Source organism: Nelumbo lutea, chromosome 2 (genome assembly GCF_056320005.1).
Source record: "Nelumbo lutea isolate HS-2025 chromosome 2, American lotus-T2T, whole genome shotgun sequence".
NCBI classification, from domain to species: Eukaryota; Viridiplantae; Streptophyta; class Magnoliopsida; order Proteales; family Nelumbonaceae; genus Nelumbo; species Nelumbo lutea.
Genome location: NC_142685.1, coordinates 7874804 through 7895039, shown reverse-complemented (window position 1 = coordinate 7895039; position 20236 = coordinate 7874804). Strand labels below are relative to the sequence as shown.

Sequence of the window (20236 nt, the reverse complement as noted above, 5' to 3'; positions counted from 1 at the left end):
TTGGTCAGACTGGACTCGGGCTCAGGCTCAGGCTCAGGCTTAGCATATTTCCCTTAATGATGAGTAAAAGCCCGGCCTGACCCGGCCCATGAACAGGTCTATCGAAAACTGATACACCTGTACTGGACCAGACCCGACCCATTGAAAACTTCCCAACGAACCCGTTTCTGATCCATCAAAGGCGATTTCTCAATTCTCATTTCTAAAGTCTGACTCACGAGTCACACGACTTGCGACTAAAAACGTGGTCCAGTCTCGAATTATTGAGCGAAACAATGGGCAGTAAGTGGCCACGGCTCAAAAATCTCATGACCAATCTCTTGGTTCCTGCCTTCCTGGTGGGTCCAATTCGATGCTTAGTCTAGATCTTCGGGGGTGGCGGATCCATATTCTTAGATTTGTGACGCCTGATTCATTTAATCATCTATAATACAATGTGCTCCGTGTCTAAGACCCGAGGCCTTTCCTAATATGATAGCTGGCGCCAGACTCGATTACGCATGTGGCTCTTAAAACCGTACGGCCTCCGGTTTTGATATCATCTAGGGAAATTTACGATGAAATCCACCTTCTCGACTTAGCGGTTAAGACTTCAGCCATAGGACTCAGCACAGCTTTGGTACTTCGTCTGACTATTGCACAGCCACAAAGAAGATCTGAGCAAGGCGGCGAAGTCTGGTAAGCAACAAGGGAAGTCAGATCACCGGCTGCAACGATTGGGAATCTCCGGCCATGAGTTCTCAGGCGGTAGGAGTAAGTGCGACGCTTTCTGTTGAAGTCAGATCACCCTCTCCATGCATGTCTTATACGCTTCAATTACTTACATTTTTGAAATCCGACCAGATTAACTAATATGTTTCTAGCTAGGGTTTAATGGAGACCAGAACCTTTGAATTCACCCTCCATTTTCTCTTGAATTTATTTCCTCCGTCGTGCCGCTGTTATTACTTTGATTCTTTCTGAGGCATCAATACGAGATGATTGGTATTATCACCATTGGATCTCTCTCCTCTCTCGCCCACTGGTCTCCATTTTCTATTCTAGGCCGAATATGTATCTCTCTTTTCTTTCTATGTGTGCATTTACCTTTCATGTAGATTTCCTTCAGAAATCAACATTCACGAAGAAATGCAGATGCACCGATCTCATAGTTAAAAATCTTTTTTCTTGCTATTCTTGTATTTATATTTTGTCCCTTCAAACTCAATCCAGCAGTCCACACACTTGAAGGATATATGACGCCAATAGTCCTGCTAAAGAATTTAAGTTCTGGATCTAAGGAACCTATTATGTTAAAATCTTGTACTAGCGTTACCCTACTTTGAGATAGCTGGGTTTAAGAGGTTGCGTCAAAGGAAACAAATGGAAGAATACTTCACCCCTTAAGCCCTTATCAAGTAGGCCCAATATTCGATGATCCATTTGGTTATGGATCCCATATAATCATATTACATAAAAATAAAACATCTGTTTATATAATATTAGTGAAAGAAGCTTTTAATCTTTTCGAGGAGTTTGGCTTCCTTGATCAACTTTGAGGGCGATCAACCTTTGAAGTCGAAGCTCAAGGAAAAGTGAAAACACAAAACTTTTGGCTTCTTTTGGCATAAAATGTCCAGTGATTCTACTTGAATGTATGATAGAGTAAACAACTCCAATCCAAAAATGAAGAATATGGAATACTAGAAAAACTAGGTTTAAATAATTCTCCCACCTTGGGTTGGAAGTACTCTGGAAACTTAGAAATTTCTCCTTGGATCTCACCTTCTTGCAAGTCTGTATAGGAACTAATCCAAAATGACGTTTTTTTTTTCTTTGTTTTTTCCTTGAACCTTTGAGAGTGCCCTGTTTGAGCATCAGACTCAAGGATCTCAAATTGAGTTAATAACCTTCAGTAATTTTTATTTCTTTTATTTATTTATTTATTTGCTTTTTTTTTATTGGTACCAATGAATGCAGTTCCCATAGATGGATACCAATTGTTATTTTTCCCCAAGCGCCAACTCATAGGATAATCCCATTCAAATTAGGAAAAAAAGACCTACCTGGGCTGCTTTTATGTTGGTGGAATCCTTCCTTCAGTACCTTGTACTTCTCTTTGACCCATTTGAAATTATGTCAAAGATATTCCCCCGAAAAAGGTGCTACCCTTGTATGCTACTATGTGTATTTCCTTGGTGTGGTGCACTTACACTGCAACTTGCTTTTTCATCTTTATTTCTGCAAGAGTCCTTGCATTTATAAGAATAACTCAGATTGTTATATAGTTTTTGCTGTCAGGGCTCCAGCTTTTTCTCCGGATTTACTCGGCTATCCAAGGGCCTTGCTGCAGTACTTGTGGGTGGATATGCCCTAATCCAGATTTTCCCTCCTGCTGTTACTTATCTCGCACTTATTCCTGCAAGGTACACTTTAATCATGACTATAAGAGACTTCCTCTGATAAATAATATTTTATGGTACTTGAAGATACTTCTCCCAATAAAAAAATATTATTGTACATGTTCATCTAGTACTTTTGTATCGTAGGTTACATGTACATGATTGCTTATCTCGCACTTATTCCTGCAAGAGTCCTTTAATTATATGCTTATGTTCACTGCCTGCCTTTCTCTCTCACAATGCAACAGCTAGTAATAGGATGTATATATAAGTTCTACCAAAATGCCCAAACTGGTGGTTGTTGTAGAATACCAACTACAAGCATGAAGTACATGCTCAAGCTGTAGTGCTATGTCAAAGTAGTTCCATTTGATATTTGGAGTTTATTTTCTTAAAAGATGCTTTGAAGTACACTACTTAGATGGTATTGTTGTTCTAATCTTCTAGATAGTATCTGCTATTGGTTCTATAGCAACTCCCTTATAAACTTCAAGTTCAATAGAGGGAAAGTGTAGTTTCATATCTATCTGATGAAATGCTTGAATATAGTCAATATTACCTATTATTTCCAAAACAAATTGGCATGGACTAATTTAACTTCTGGTTTTTATAATGGCCATACATAGTAAGTGAAGCATATAAGCAGGATTTAGAGCAGCTTCTTAGTTCTTACATAATAGAATGTAACTTTACTGATCAGAGAAAAGGTAACTCTCCATCAAGAATGTGAACTTCAACTTTTTCCTTTGTTTTTCTTTACAAAGAAACTAATTAAACTAACCAAGAAATTGCATAAGTAATAAAGTTTCTCCCCAGACTTTACATAGCTAAAATATCTGCTACTGCATTCTATTCTTGAGGGATCTAGGACGAAGTTGATGGCATAAAGTTGAAAATGCTTCTGATCTCAGTCAACTACTGTGTCATTCTCCAAGGTCCCAAACTCATCCATATTGGCCCACATTTTTTTCCTTGGATATCCCAGCCCCTTGTGTGGGATGCCACCTCAACTCTAGTAGTATCTACTTCACTTACATAGTTACTCTCTAATCCGTCCAGAGAATCATCTTCTAACCCAATATTGTCAAGCTGAGTGAGAACACTTCAGAACATTCAAGCGTGTAGTGTGCAGCTCAAGTAACTAAAATGGTCAAAAAAATCACAAGATTAGGATAATATTATTAAATTGTAAATAAAGAACTGACAAAGGGAAGGATGAACCCTGATTGCTAGCAATGAACCCTTATTCTGCTTAGTCAATGTCAACCTTGGACCAATTCAAGCAGTAATGTACCGTTAAGGGAGATAGTAAGCATGGAAAGGGAACTTAATGCCTCGTCCACGTGAGAATTTTCTTAATATAAAGATTGTTATTAAAAATAAAGAAAAAATGAGATTTTTCTTCCTCTTCTTCCTCCTCATCCCCCCTCCTGTTCGGGAGGCTTATGCCTCTTACGTTCTGAACTACACCTCACGCCTCTATGTACTGGAATGTCTCGTGTCACGCCTCCGCGTTTTAAAACATTGGCTGTAACTCTGTATTTAATTCTCTTAATGGAATAAAATTCTCATTTTGCTGATAAAAAAAATGTCAACCTTCACAGCACTTGTAAAGATGTATGGTAAAGAGAATCTACTGGTCCCAGACCATTAGAACTCCTTAAAAGATCACTGAGGAGCTGTTGACTAAGTGGAGGACATTTTGAATGGGATAAATGCCAAAACCCAACATAATAATCTTAGTTGTCAAGGCGATGCCTAGGCGACAAGGTGCTCTTGAAGGCTCGCCTCGCCTAATTGCCAAGTGTGTTATAAAATATTCATTTTGTGTGTTTATATACTCATCCCTTTTTATTATTTTTTATTTTTTAGAGTTTATTCAACACAAACATTGCTAAATGCTGTATTGAGCCCTCAAAGACTTCAAAACCTGAACCGATAAGCAAAGAACTTAAAATGTTGTTTAATCAACACATTTTCTTCTTTCACATCTTCTTCTTCTTCTTCTTCTTCTACCTTTTCTTTTCTTATTTTCCTATAACAAAAATAGGGTTTCAGCCCCTATATTTTTTGAATTTCTTTCTTTTTCTTTCTCATGAATATGTTGGAATATGTTGATTTTCTATACTTCAACATGAAGTTTATACTTTTTTTTATGAAAATTATGGATAATTATTAAGGAAATATGGTTATGGAACCTAGTATACTACCCTATGATATATGTTTTTTACTTAAAAAATCCATTGCCTAGGCGACTAGGCAACAAGGCTCCCTCCGGTTGCCTAGCCTCGCCTTGGCGCCTTGATAACTATGATAATAATCATTGTATGAAGTGTGAACCACTTCATCCTTGAGGAGGCGATTAAGTTTGCCATTTAAGTTCCTTATGAGGCTTTTCTTGTAATAGAAGTTCACTTGTCACTTTTTATATGCAATTTTGGCTATAATAATTGGAGTACAGTTTAATGAATTTCCATTTGTTAAGGAACTGCACCAAAGAGAATTTAGCCACTTGAATTTCCATTTGTTTCAGTTCACTTGTCACTTTTTATATGCAAGTGGTTGATTTCCATAATCCCCAAAGTGCTGGTTGTGGGATTTGATTTCGCGTAACAAACCAGCTAACACACCAACGAGCCAGCCCTCAGTTGCTATCACTATTGAGTTGAGTAGAACTGTGGAAATTTATGTCTTTGTGAATTATGCGCTTTGCCTCTTTTTGTGGTTTGTATACTTACATTTTTGGTATCCTTTGATTAGATGGAACCATGTTGCAACTCCACTTACAGTTAATGGCTTCCAGTAGATACCTATATAACAGGGATTGTCCTAAAACTAGGAGTTTGATTTTATTACCTATAAGTGTATTTGCTTCTGATGAAAGTATAGGCATAAAGGCCTTTGTCTTGGAAAAAAGAGGTCAGCTATACAAGAAATCAACCACTTGACAGCAGCTTTGACTCTTTTTTTTTTTTTTTATCAGCAAAAGAGAATTTAGCTTTTTTTTTAAATTGAAAAACAGATTACAGTTTCTTTATCTATTTTGCACTCCAGTGTATTGCAATATACAAATAAACCCAGATTATGTAGATCAACATCCCACTGTTGTGATACAGCCAGCTACAATTTAGCCCAAAATAGAGTAGGTCTATGAACTCCCTGTTTTTCTAGAGTATCCTCCAGTCCATTCCCTGTCCTTTTAACCCATCTAAACGTGGAGTTAAATCTTTTAGCAAGAGAATCGATCTCCCCGAATGCAAATCTGTACTTCCATGGTGCTGAGTTTACTTGCTTAGCCCAAGCAATAACCAGAAGTGAGCCCCCCTCTACCTCCAATTCTCCAGCTTTTGGTTCTGCTAATATCAGGCCTTGTAGGAGTGTCATTGTCTCTGCCTGAACCGAGCCTCCATACCCAATTGGTCCTGAGTACAAGGCTACAATTTCCTCATTTTGTTTCTGAAATACTCCTCCTATTCCTGCTCTCCCAGGGTTTCCAAGGGAGCTGCCATCAAAGTTCAGCTTCAATTTATTTGGTTCTGGAGGTTTCCAATCCATCTTAGTAATCTCAGTATGTGTTCCCATCTGAGTCACTTCAATTTTCTCATTATATCATTTATTGAGATATCTTTGAATATGTCAATAGTTTTTACCCAGTGTGCAGATCTGATTTTGATTGTTTTAATTACTTCTTCTCTTGACCTGCTCTTCTCATTGAAAATCCTCTGATTCCTTTTATTTGGTTCTGGAGGTTTCCAATCCATCTTAGTAATCTCTGTATGTGTTCCCATCTGAGTCACTTCCTTCAATTTTCTCATTATTATCATTTATTGAGATATCTTTGAATATGTCAATAGTTTTTACCCAGTGTGCAGATCTGATTTTGATTGTTTTAATTACTTCCTCTCTTTGCTCTTCTCATTGAAAATCCTCTGATTTCTTTCTTCCCAGATGGTCCAAACTACAGCTGCTCTTGTTACCTTCTATAAGCATTTCACCCTTTTTTTCTGTAGCCGCATAGAATTAGAGTTGAATAAGCTAACCGCATCTTGTGGGGGTTTCCATCTGCAGCCAAAGAGTGAGGAAAAGTAGTCCCAAATGCAAGATACAGAAGAGCAAGAGATTTAGTAGATGAGGTAGGGTCTCACCACTAGCCAAACAGAGGATACAAACATGAGGAGACAGGCACTTAACTGGCCTTCTTTTCTGAAGCAAGTCACAGGTATTAACCTTTCCAAGGAACACTTCCCAACACAGGGTTTGCACTTTAGGAGGGATTGGCTTACACCAAATTTCTCTTACTGGAAAAGTCTCTTCCAAGGGATCTAAATGGGTAAGGGTGTTGAAAAAGGAGGCACAAGAGAAGTGACCATCCGGGGATGGAGACCAAACTCTCCTGTCCATAGAGTTTTGGTCCAAGAAGACTTGTTCCAAATTTGAAATCTGAAGAACTAGGGATTCACATTTGTTGTCCCTCAAACCCCTTCTAAAGCCAAAGTCCCAGTTTAAACCAAACTCTAAGAGTAATCCAAACCTGGCAACAGGCTTAGTCTTATGGTCTGACAAAGTATGGAGAGAAGGGAATTGCTGTTTAAGGGGTGAGTCCCCAGCCAAAGGTCTTCCCAAAAAAGGATTTGTTTCCACACCCCACATCATGCCGAATGTAATTAAGGAAAGAAGGAAGTATCTCAAAAATTGCTTTCCAAGGGGAAAAAGAAGCTGCCTGAGGTGCTAGTCTTGCATCCCAGCCATTGTCTGCTACACCATGGATGCTTTCAATGAGCTTGTGCCACAACCTTTCACTTCCTCTTAACCAGATTTCCTACACCAAGTCCTCCTTGATCCTTGCCTTTACATTCCTCCAAGACAGCAGCTTTGACTCTTAGTAGTAGGAAGCTATCATCTCTTGCCATGAGTGCCAATATGAGGCTCTTATGAGCCATAATCTCTGCTCCAGTAGAATCAATTACTGTGTCATTTCTAGCAAAAAGAAATGAATCCCCAAAATCTGTGATAGCTCCTTTTTTACTTTGCCTTATTAATGAATACAAATTAATCTCTTATGCTTTTTATGTAAATCCCAGTGTATATACATGGGTTCTGGTGTATATTTTGATCCATTCATAAGTACAAGAAAAAGCTACACTTTGCCTATTCACATAAAAAAGCTTTTATTTTGATAGGTCAAAACAAGAAAAAAAAACTTCCAATCCCTGATAGTCCATGAACCCTAAGAAGCTTTCATCTGAATTGAATTTGACCACTACTTCAGGAGGGAGGGTGGTGTCCTGGATCAACTGCACTCTCCTGGAAGATAAGCTGGCAAAAATAGATCATTTCCTAAGAAGGGAGTTCAATCAAGTTATCTCTGATTGCATCTCTTCAGAACCCAATAGGTCATTCTGATAGAGAGCTAGAAACTGTGTGAATAAGGTGGAGAAGGATTCTCAGGCCGTGATTGGTTGGATGAGGGATGGGTCAGATGATGTGTGATCTTTGAGATTCCTCATCATAGAGAGAAGGGCCTTATCTTCCAAAACAAAGACCTTATTCGGATGGATCCCAAGGTCTGCCATCTCTGACTGATAATTTATCTAGGAGAGGACTTGATAAGTTTCTTTTGTTGTGGTTCTAATTTGTCTTGAAAGAGTCATTCTTCTTTCTTTTCTTTTATAGCTCCCCTCTGCCTTTTGTCTGAGTTGTGGTAGAGAGGATGTTTGAGTTTTCTTCCCTTCATTTTAGCCACTAATGAGATCTATCAATAGAAAAGAAATCATGAACTTTGGGCAGTACAAATACTACAAGCATGAAATATGGTTATTATGAGACTAACAACCATACATACAATGAAATAAAGGAAGTATAAATGAATTCTGGTGTGGTGGAATTAGTTCCCTTGTCGCACCACAAGATCTTGTACTAGTGATCAACTGACCATTTATCAATGCTGTTGTTAATCTTGCCCTGAAACTAAGAAACTTCTTTAGCACCTGAGCTTGCTAAATTAACCATTTCCCAAGTGATTGAATCATTAGGTTCAGAACACATAAATATCTTCCACTACATGCTCAGTGAAACTATGAAAAGGGAAAAGCATTAGTTCATTATAACAAAACTAAAATCAGACTGATGCTCAAACTCTAAAAGCAACTATTGCACTTGGCAATATAGTGGTTGGGTGTTCATTATTTGGAAAGTAAAACTTTGCTTGTGTTACTTGACTGAACTAAATGAAGCATTTTCTAAGAAATTGTTTGAATATTCAACTGTAGCCTCCTATGGTGAACTTTTCAGAGCTCCTATGAAAGTGCATGTTATGCACAAAGTATTGTATCTTTAAATATTTAGAAATTAAAAGTTCATGAAGAAAGATTCTCTTCCAGTTACAATCTGCAGACCTATTTGCATTCAAGTGCATCCACAGGCACAGGTTCATATACAATGAAATTAGATCTTGTAAATATGGTAAAGAACTTGGATATAGTCTCAGATGCAATGGTCCCTGATCCTGTATTCATCTTTACTCTGTAATCGTAACTTTTTCACTGAGGATATTCACCAATTTGGAACCGAATTTGCAGGACAATACCTTTTGCTTGGAACCTTATAACAGCTGGTTATGTTGAGCAATCAGTTTTTGGGGTATGCCTTTTTTTTTTGTTGTAAATGATGCAATTGTACTTTCACAATCATCCACTTCCTTAAAACAACAGGTCTTGAAGCTACACTTGTTTTCCAGGTGGTCGTAGGCACCGTTGGTCTTCTTTTTATTGGGAAGCTGCTTGAACCCATATGGGGTTCTAGGGAATTCTTTAAGTTCATCATTGTAGTTAACTTCCTAACTTCTGTTTGCATCTTCATCACAGCTATTGCTTTGTACTATATAACAAGGCAGGGGAATTATCTGTAAGTATCTCTTATTATCCAAATACAACTGTTTTGTCATGTTTTACTTACAGTGTTTCTTGATTAATTTTCTTTCTTAAGCATGCTATTTGTCTTCGGTAAAAAATTCATTTTCTTTTTGCAGTAATAACTAAGAAAATTATCACCCAAACCTTGTCCCAATTATATGGGGTTGGCTACCACTACATGAATCTTGTTTTGCCGTTCTGTCCTGTTAAGTGCCATATCATTGTTAAATTATGAATCCTTGAATCATTCCTTGCTACCTCAACCTATGTCCTTTTTTTGTCCCTATCTCTTCTAGCTCCTTGCACTTATAACAGATAAACAGGTGAATTTTCTTTTACAAGATATGGAGTCCTAGATAATAGTTGAACATGGTTTAGTAGTTGACCAAAAAGTTGGATAAAGCTTGTCTAAGAACAGTGCAAAGTTTTTTTCCTTGACTCACATGAGACAATTGATATAAGTACGGAAAAATAGAGTACTTTCTCATAAATAGGAACAATTTTGACAATTTTGAATGTCAATTATTTGCTATTAGTCTTGTAAATGCTTATTTAACTGCATTCAAAGAGCAAACATTGTCATGCAATGGCTCGAATTTGATAGATCCTTATCCCTGTGCATCTGCATCAATTGAAGACACAGGTAAAGCAGGGAGTGCTTTGCCATCCTTTTATTTATTCTGGCTTACACATTACTGTGTTATTAACTTTGTTTCACTCTTTTTTTAATCAGTAGCTGCTTTTTTTTTTCATTTTCTATCAGTTTTTTTCCTGTCATCAACATCAAGGAGGATCAACCTTCGTTTTGACGGAATTTCTTTTCTTCTTCCTTTTTTCTTTTTGTAGCTATACACCTCTTTCTGGCTTCCACGGGGTCCTTTCAGGTTTCCTGGTTGGTATCAAGCAAATTGTACCTGATCAGGAACTAGCTTTATTTTCTGTGTTAAAAATAAAAGCAAAGGTATGATTGTCAGTTTGTCACATGTGCTCTAATTTTCTGTCCATAGTGGTGGCCATTATTTGATATGAAGTTCCCACAACTGAATAACTTACTTCTGCCTGCCATTGCTTACACTATCCAGTGGGTGCCTTCTCTTCTGTTGTTTCTGGCCATAGCTACTAGTTTCTTCACAGAAAATGCAGCATCATACCTTCCAACCTTGATATTTGGTACATACACTAGTTGGATATACCTGCGGTATCTTCAGAGAAAGCCCGAAACAAGCCTCAAGGGGGACCCTAGTGAGGAGTTTGCCTTCTGGACATTTTTCCCTGAATTTTTACGGTAACATGAAATTTTTAGTTTCTACTCTTAAAAGTTTAAACCTCTGCTTTTTTTCTTATTCAACAGTCTCCTTGTCATTGGCATTGCAGGCCAGTCATTGATCCTATTGCATCAGTATTTGATCGAATGTTCTGTGGAAAAACTGAAACTTCTAGTCAAACCAAAGGCTATACCTTGGCTGCAGAACCATTGCCTGGTTCTGACCCTATTGAGGCATCACGGAGGAGGTAATTTCTTCATTTTCTCACTTGCATATTGCATAGAGAACATTGGGCATGCAACTGGTTAGATGTCTGTTCTAACAATGTGAATGTATTTCAAATCCCAATTGGTCAATTGAATATCCCATTTATTGGACTGGTCAAAGGTCCAAAAGCCATAACTGCTGGCGGTAATAATTAGAAATTGAACAAATGCTTGGATGGTTGGGGGAAAAATCTCGGTTTATTGTTTAACAAAGGGGTGTGGAGAAGAATATTGGTTTCTGACAATGATACAAAGTGTCTTGCATATTCCTACAAGGCCTAAAACAAGGGTATTAATTGAATCTATGTAAAATGATCCGACACACATGTTGGTATTTGGGAAAAAACAAAAAATTCTATAAATGGTATGCGAGTAATAGTTGAGAGGAAGAGGTACATGTTAAATTAAATTCTCAGTAGAAGTCTCAGCATGACTAACATAGCCAAATTTCAGAAAATGGAGAATCCTTTTTTGATTATTTGTTACGTGTGTGGGAACTTGTGCCTTTACATAAATGGAACTTGAAAAAATTGATGATTCAGTAGTTTTCTGATGGTTGGGAAATAAATCATACACTTCGTGAACCTGTTGTAAGTCTTTTTTTTTTTGTTATGGTCCATTAAGTGTTAATCTTGCCATCTGGAATCATCATAATCAAATCAGCACGAATTTAAATCTGTGACATAACAGACACTGGACTTTATTTTATGGCTTTCCTCTACATGCTTTTTTGTCTCTTTCTTCATGACAATTATGTTTGGGACCAAGGTTTAAAGTATTGAATATATTGATATGTATCTGCTGCCAATGCAGTCTAATATTGTTTTTTTTTTTTTGCTGTGTCAGCACATGGCATGGGTGGATCCATGCTGGCCTGTATTTGGTGTGCATCAGCTGATATGGACTGATACATGGCTGATACGGGTTGATACAGACCCATTAAATTTTCTTTTATACTTGTATTAATTGCCTTGTTCAATCCCCATTAATTTGTTTTTTTATTTTTTAGTACACTCATGGGGCAACTTTTTAGTCCATTAAATTAGGAAAACTAATATGAGCGCAATTTTCAAATTTCAAGTCAAATCAATTTTTTAATGTTTAAACTCATTTAAAGAAATCACAGAACATGTAACAATGTTCTCTCAAAAAGACTTTGAACGAAAAAAAGGATTTGAACCCAAATCTCCCATATGACTACCTAGAATGCTTATTATTTATGTGAGTTTTCCTAGCATAATCATCTGTTTCCAAAGCAAATCTGGTTGTCTAAATTGCCTTTATAACTATCACGTTTCTGATACTTGAAACTAGGTTTGGACAATTAAAATTACATGAAAGATTTCTTCAAATAATTTTTTTATGATTTTAAAATTTTTTTTTATTTGCCATATTGCAGAGAAAGGGGAGCTCGAGCACTTGAAGAAAGATTAGCAGCAGAGAGGGCTGCAGGGGGGAGTACAGAAGACCTTAAACGTAGAGATGCTGTAGAAAATGTTTGAAACTTTGAGTGTCATTTCCATCTAAATACAAGTTGGGCAGTTCTAAAAAATGTGTCTTTGCATTCTGGAGGAAGAGTTTTGTTTCAGGTTGTAAATGATCTTAATCCTCATGTTATGAATATTACAGTGTTGCAGTTCACCTGGGAAGATTCATCAATATAATTGGTATACATGCATGGAAATTCATCAATATAGTTGTAATTTGTTTTTCATCCAGGACAATCCCTGTTCGCATATCGGAAACTGAATTGGAAATTGAACTTGAACTGCTAGGATCATGGTTCAGCAGTTTAACCGGTGTGCTTTGGATGATATAATGAAAACAGTACTCAGTGAAAAAGTAAAGGTAGTTGAAATGGGATTTTAGGAGGCAAGTAGAAAATCTCAAAGCACCATTGCCCATTAAAAAAGAACATACTTTTTAACCATTTCAGCAAAAACTATGTAGTTAGACTGGGATTTTTTTTAAACGGTTCAAATAGATTCTTGATTCCTCTCGGCCGAGTCTATGGCTTTTAAAGTGTCACCCTTCGTTGGTAAGAAAGAGTTCTATGAGAGTGGAGGGAGGGAGAATCCTGTAGCGCACGCAGGTATAATAATTTGTTTTTTTTTTTTTTTTCAGATTCATTTTTATTTTTTCTTGGGGAATACAATTTTCTAGTATTGACGTGGTTAAACCAGATGACAGTTTCTATTGCTAGAAAATGTCCCACGATACAATAAAGATGAGATCGGGCATGGACGAAAAATATAGAAATGTTTGGATCTGCTAGGAAAATGCACGAAATTTTATAAATATATTAAAAATATTGATTTTAATGTCAAAATAATTATAAATACATATGAGCTTTATATTTTAATGGTATATATGAAGAAATATATTGCAACCGACATAGTGCATCAATCAAGAATCTAAGACATTATATAAATTCTTAGAAATTAATACATGCACAAAGCCATTATTACTTTATTTTTTATTAAATTCCAAGGCACAAAGCATAAGCAACTATTCTAATTGAATTACTATACCAATATTTCTATTTTACTATTTTTATTTTTTAAAATTAACAAAAAAATCAATTCACAAATAAATATATTATTATAAAAAACTAATATGTTATTTTCATTTAAAAAAATATGTTATAAAATGTAAAGTATTAATTAGTAATTTATAAAAATATATAATCTTAACTTAAAATATATCAAATCTATTAAAATTTTGAAGATATATATCGTATAAAATTCATAAATTTTAATTACTAAAATAACTATTCCATTATTAATATTTTTATTTTATAAAATTTCTAAAATATAAAATTATTTTATTTTTATATAAATGTGGATTAGTGGAATTGACCAATTCAAATTATGTTATATTCTCAAATATTTTGTAAATAATATTTTTAATTTTTAAATAGTAAAGACATTATTATTTAATGAAAATTAAAAATCAATTTTTGGTATATATGTAGATTTGATAAATTATTCATTCAATTGTTCATAAAATACTAATTTTGTTTTTTTTTTTTAATTTATAGTTGGAGTTGTTGAATATTAGTATATATTGTTTATTTGGGTTGTATGTAAAATACTAGACGTTAATGTAGATATAAATTAATATATATTTTTTTATTAACAAAAAAAAAATGAGGAGAGAGGCGGGCGTTCTTTGTAATTTGGTGAAACATGGTTGGAATCACGCCATTCTCAATTTTTTAAACTGAGACAGTAGGCATGGACGCGCGGTATGCTGTTGTACCGGTGCGTATTGGATCGTATCGCTACCGATACGCGCGACTGCAGGTGCCTACATGGGTACAACTGGGGCAGGCCAAGGGCGGTCGCGTACCATCGCCTCAACCGTGTGGTTGACTGTTGAACCCAACCTTTGATTTTATTTTTCTTTGATGTAAAAAACGATCCTTTGATGTTTGACGAAGGATTCATGTATTCTGTTATAAGTCTTTTCAAATCCGATCAATATAAGATGCGTCATAATCGATGTCTTAAAACATATATGAATAATGACAGGGAGCTTCAATATAACTACATCACATTCACATGAGTGCTGCTTTATCGAAACGAAAGCATGCACCTTTCGAAAAATAAAATCGAAACGAAAGCGAGTAGTGCAGCACTGCAGCTAGCTAGCTAAAACCTAAAACCCTGGCTTTTCAGTTTTCACTACCTGGAAAGATGCATGTGTACCGTGTAGGCCTCGCAAGCTCTAAACTATTTTAAGAGGTACTCCGTACTGCAACTTAAAATCCAAATCGCCTCATGTGCCTTCCCTCTATTTTATTTATTTTGGATTCATTCAAATCGCCTCATGCGCCTTCCCTCTATTTTATTTGTTTTGGATTCATTAAGTTGGTTTCTTTACTTCAAATGCAGGTCTTCTTTTGAGTCATTGCTACATAAATGCTACTGCTTATACGCATATATATATCGTACTACTTAGGCAGTTGTCCATATGAAGTTAGTAAAATCTTCCGGTTTAAGATAGTGCTACAACTTGGCGGGTTTAACCAGCGACTGACCCGACCCATCCCAGGTTAGGACTTAATTTTTGGGCTACGGGCTGTGCCTAGGCCACAAAACTCATGCTTGACCTAAATTTGGATTGGTCTTGGGTTGAGACCTCAAGTAGCTCGAGCCCACCCCAACTCAATCTAGGCCTAAGCCTGTCCAAACAAATACATGCACAAATGCATTTTGTTTGCATAAATTATCTTTATACATGAAATGAAATTTGTACATATTTTTAACCAGTTGTACTCCTAAATTGAACCACAAAGCCGAATATAAGATAACTTTGTAAAAATATATTGATAAATTCTCTCAAACCTGGTCAACTCACCAAAGCCCGAACTCAACCTTAGGTGTTGGTTAGCTTCAGATTAAGCCTGGGTTGATAAATTTGGACGTGATCTCGGGTTGGGGCAGGCCCAAGCCTGAGATTTACACTTTTAGGTTGGGCCTGGATTGATCTTCAACCCGACCCAACATCACCGTCCAAAATTTCCATGTAAGTTTTAGCTTATTTCGTTATCAATTCTTCAACATCCCTTGGGCCTTGGCTTTCAGAGAGAGAGAGAGAGAGCAACATCCATGCATCAACCGACGCGCGCGAAAAACTCATCTTGGCAACTGGCAAGCAAGTCCTACATTTTCCATATCATAAGCAACTGGTCGGCTGCCTACTTATTGGTCAACCTCATAACTCAAATAGAACCAAGTATTACTCGCTGGAAGAGAAAAGCAAGCTCACCCAGCTGTTTGTTTGTGGCGGAGAAGGAAATTGCATGTGAAATAAACCCAAATCCAAGGCTTTCTTCTCTCTGCTACTGACTTATATATAAAGAACCACCCCCATCCCATTTCATCTCCACTCTTAAGGACATTTGGCATCAACAAGAGGGGAGGGTAGCAGATAGAAAGAAGAGAGGTGTAGTGACTAGTGAGAAAACTAGCTAGAGATGGATAGAAGGAAGACATGCCTTTTAGTGACCACCTTTCTTATTGTGTTTTTCTTCATGGAAGCCGACTTTGTTCAGGCTCAAGGCAAGGGTAAAGGAAACGGAAATGGCAACGGGAACGGGAACGGCAACGGTAACGGGAACGGGAACGGGAACGCAAAGAAGAACCTCGATGCTGCATCGACAAATTACATGGTACTGACGCCAAAGAAAGGGACAGGGCAGGAACGAGCACTATGTATGGCAAGAGGGCGTTGCTATCTCAAGATCCTTCAGTGCCCTGCCCAGTGCACTCTGCGGAAGCCTAAGAAGAACAAGAAGGTCAAGGGATGCTTCATCGACTGCAGTAGCGCTTGCGAGACCACTTGCAAATGTACCAACCCTTACTTATTGTATTTAATCTTGCTACTTCTCTTCTGCTATTCATAACTACTTCTATTTCTCTATCTAATTAATTTATACTTAGCTATACCTGCTTGCCGTTATCCTCACTAATTCTTATGAATGGGGAAAGGCAAATGCAAGATCACTCACTCACTCACTCTTTAATGTATGTTGCTCATCTGTCTGTTTTTGGCAGTCAGGAAACCCAACTGTAATGGATATGGCTCGGTCTGTTACGACCCCAGGTTTGTTGGTGGTGACGGTGTGATGTTCTACTTTCATGGAGCTAAGGGAAGGAATTTTGCCCTCGTATCAGACGATGAGTTTCAGATCAATGCACACTTCATTGGTACCCGACCCGCAGGGAGGACCCGCGACTTCACCTGGGTGCAAGCCCTCTCCGTCATGTTCGGCTCTCACACTCTAGACCTTGCTGCAAAGAGAGTTTCTCATTGGGATGATAACGTCGATGCTCTCATTGTCCGATGGGACGGTGACACCGTTCAAATACCCACTGACGGAGAAGCTGAGTGGAGGACTCACGATGATGATGGGAAGAGAGAGGTTGTGGTAGAGAGGACCGATGACACCAACAGTGTAAGGGCGACGATAACCGGATTGCTAGAGATCGACGTGAAGGTGACGCCAATCGGAGCAGAAGAGAACCGGGTACACAACTACCAGTTGCCAGACGACGATGCCTTTGCTCACTTGGAGACTCAGTTCAGGTTCGCAAATCTGACGGACTCAGTTGAGGGTGTTTTGGGTAAAACCTACAGGCCAGACTACGTCAGCCCCGTCAAGGTCAGCGTCCCCATGCCAATGATGGGAGGGGAAGACAAGTATCAGACCCCATCCTTCCATTCAACCGTCTGTGCGGCTTGCAGGTTCCAAAGGGTGCCGTCTGTGACAACCACCATCGACGAGGTGGCTCAATACTAATGAAAGGGGATAACAAAGACTATTCTACTTCTTACCCTGATCAAACTTTATGAATTTATGATCCCACATTGTTCTGTTTAAAGCTATATATGTTCTCTGATTTAAACATGAAATAAGGGCCCAAAGTAACATTTTGCCCAATACATGTACTATTAATAAATTCCATCTGAAATTTTAAGCACAAAATTCTCTCTTCCATCAAAAAATTAAATAATGCAAAGCGTGAAGGTTACGGGTATAATGTGAAATGGAATAAAATGTTTTTTTAGATTTTTTTTTCTCTAAACCAAAAAGGTTGTTCTGTTATGTTCAAGCGGGTTTTATTGGTTCGACTATAATGCCGAAAAGACGGGATGAAAAAATTGGGCCCATAAAGCCAAAATTAATTAGATCAAACTAGGAGATAGACGTAACAATTTTTTTTATACTATAGCCACTATAAGGAAGAGCAGGACTACAAAGATAAAAAATAAGGATGGTGAATGGATTTGTGACTAAAAGAACAAAATTTTGTGATAAAAAATAAGGATGTGAAAATTTTGAAAATAGATTTGAAGCTGAAATTTCAGTTGATACTGAAGATTTTATTGAGGTAATTAATCCGTGCATGTCCAGTGAGCAATATATGTCCATTATTAAAGAGGTAACAGATGAATAAATAAAAAGACACAATCTTTTCTATGAAGGACCTCAAGGCCCTGGGTCCTTGATGGTCTTAATGCTTTATTTTTTAAAACGTATTGGCACATAATTGGAAATTCCATATATATGTAGTGTGGTGAAAACTTTCTTCCATTCTGGCAAGATGAATAAAATTATTAACAAAATTTTTATCACACTTATTCCTAAAATTTTCAATCCAGAATCGACAAATAACTATAGACCCATTAGCTTGTATAATGTCATATAAAATTATCTAAAAAATTCTGGTTAATAGAATTAAGCCCTTTCTTAATGATATTGCCTCCCCTTTTCAGAGTGCTTTCATTCCAATAAGACAAATAATAGACAATGTGCTCATTGTCCGTGAAATTATGCATTCCATGAAGAAGAAGAAGAAGAAGAAGGGCAAGATAGGGATTATGGCTTGTAAGATTGACATGGAGAAAGCATATGATAGGCTTGATTGGGACTTCATAGAAAAGGTCCTAAGAAGATTTGGGTTCCATAATACTTGGGTTAATTGGGTCATGGAGTGTACTAAGACAATGACTTACTAGATTTTGATAAATGGTGTTCCTGCTAGGGATATCACTCCTAGAGGGATCGGGTAGAGAGACCCTTTATCTCAACATATTTTTGTCCTTTGTGTGGAGGCCCTCTCTCTAAACCTTATGAGTGAAGTTTTTGCTCCCAAGAGTCCTATTGGTTGTCGAGTTTCTAAACAAGGGCCATCCATTCCAATTCTTCAATTTGCAGATGCATCATTTTTGCTAAAGCTAACATCCAAGCTTGCAGTACAATAAAAGATGTTTTATCCAAATTTACCAAAGCCTCGGGCCAAGCTCCTAATTTTTCCAAATCAACAATACTTTTCTCAAAAAATATTCACCCAAAATTCAAGAAAATCATGGCTAAAATCCTTAAGATTCCTTTACAAATAAAAAAAAAAAAAGAGAATTAATTGGGTGCTCCTGTATTTAGCAACAAATATAACAATGACACCTTCAAAATTTTGGGTGAGAAGATGGAGAGTAAACTAGCAGGTTGGAAAAGAAACTATCTCTTCCTTGTTGGTAAAACTACTCTCATAAAGGCTTTTAACAACATGATTCTTCAATATATTATAAAATCATTTAAAGTTCCGAAAGGTGTTCTTCTCGATAAAAAAGCAAAGGGATATTTTATGGACCAACAATAAGGAGAGGAAACCCCTCCACTTCATCCATTGGGACCAAGTCTGCACTTCTAAGCTTTGGGATGGGCTGGGCCTAAGGAATTTAGGATGGATGAGTAAAGCATGCCTAGCAAAATTAGGTTGGAAATTACTAAATGGAAAAGATAACCTATGGGTTCAAGTTGTGAATAATAAATATTTGCAGAGAAAAAATTTTGGGGTTGCTAAGCCAAAAAAGAATCATTCATGGGCTTGGAAAGGCATCCTAGAATCCTGAGACTTGATTAAGAGTGGTATAGGATGGATTATTGGCAAAGGCAATGGCACAAAATTTTGGGTTAATAGGTGGTCAGATGAGGATCCTCTTATCAACTTGGTTAATAAAATAGAGATTAATAATTTGGACCTCCGTGTTAGTGAAGTCATTAACCAAGAAAACAGTACTTGGAAGGAGGATTTGATAAAAAATTTAGTGCCTTTGAGTGCATGGGAAAAAAATTAATACTATTTTTATTCTATCTAGAGATCATGAGGATAAACTCGTATGGAGGCCTAACCTGATTGGAAACTTCTCAATCAAATCAGCCTATAATGAGACTGACCGGATGCATGGAAACCATACTAGGGCGATAAAGAAAATCAATAATGTTTGGAGACTAAAAATTGCTCCTAAGATTAAAGTCTTTTTGTATCTCTTATTCAACAACAAACTTCTTTCCAAGGTAGCCCTTAGAAACAAAGGATTCGATGCTGACAGGTGATTATTGTGGTGATGAGGAGGATTCTGTTCATATCTTTTTAAAGTGTCATTTTACTAGACAAATATGGCTCATCCCGAGAGATTCCATCCCATCTCCTCCTAAGAACAACTGGATGCTTGAGTGGTGGACTTCTTTGGATGGTGATACTAAAAATACTAAGGTTCCACTTGTGAAAGAAAAGATTGTTGTTTTATTGTGACATATTTGGAAGAATCGAAATAACAAGTCAATTCCTCCCAATAGAGCTAGAAACTCATTTATGGAATTTGCTTCAAGTTTTGCCAGTAATTCAATGAATGATCCTAGTAAACAGTTTATCCTATTAAAGTGGATAAATCCAAAATTGGATGAAATCAAAATTAACATGCTTCTTGCATTAACTACCGAGGCGCCATTATTTGTGTGGCCAAAAAACACCTTGGCCAAATTTTAGACTTCAAAGCATATAAAATAGGAATTATGACTATCAATCTTGCTAAAGTTTGAGCTGCTTAGAAAGCCCATAATA

The 20236-nt window shown here is 37.0% G+C and overlaps 2 protein-coding genes across 3 annotated transcripts; both read left to right on the top strand.

Moving 5' to 3' along the window:
- The first annotated feature begins 234 nt into the window (after positions 1–234).
- LOC148868383 (rhomboid-like protein 19) lies at positions 235–12515 on the top strand. Of its 2 annotated transcripts, XM_088970065.1 has the most exons (8): positions 235–753; positions 2281–2405; positions 8960–9020; positions 9118–9284; positions 10139–10253; positions 10375–10577; positions 10667–10804; positions 12223–12515. In XM_088970065.1, the coding sequence occupies exons 1-8, from the start codon at positions 733–735 to the stop codon at positions 12323–12325; spliced, it is 933 nt and encodes a 310-aa protein (XP_088826191.1). In that variant the 5' UTR covers positions 235–732; the 3' UTR covers positions 12326–12515. The 2 variants fall into 2 exon arrangements, with proteins under 2 accessions (XP_088826191.1, XP_088826192.1); XM_088970066.1 differs by lacking the exons at positions 235–753; positions 2281–2405 and adding an exon at positions 2519–2571.
- Positions 12516–15714: 3199 nt separating this feature from the next.
- On the top strand, positions 15715–17316 carry LOC148868382 (uncharacterized). Its single transcript, XM_088972955.1, has 2 exons — positions 15715–16177; positions 16385–17316. The coding sequence occupies exons 1-2, from the start codon at positions 15805–15807 to the stop codon at positions 17128–17130; spliced, it is 1119 nt and encodes a 372-aa protein (XP_088829081.1). The 5' UTR covers positions 15715–15804; the 3' UTR covers positions 17131–17316.
- Positions 17317–20236: the final 2920 nt, after the last annotated feature.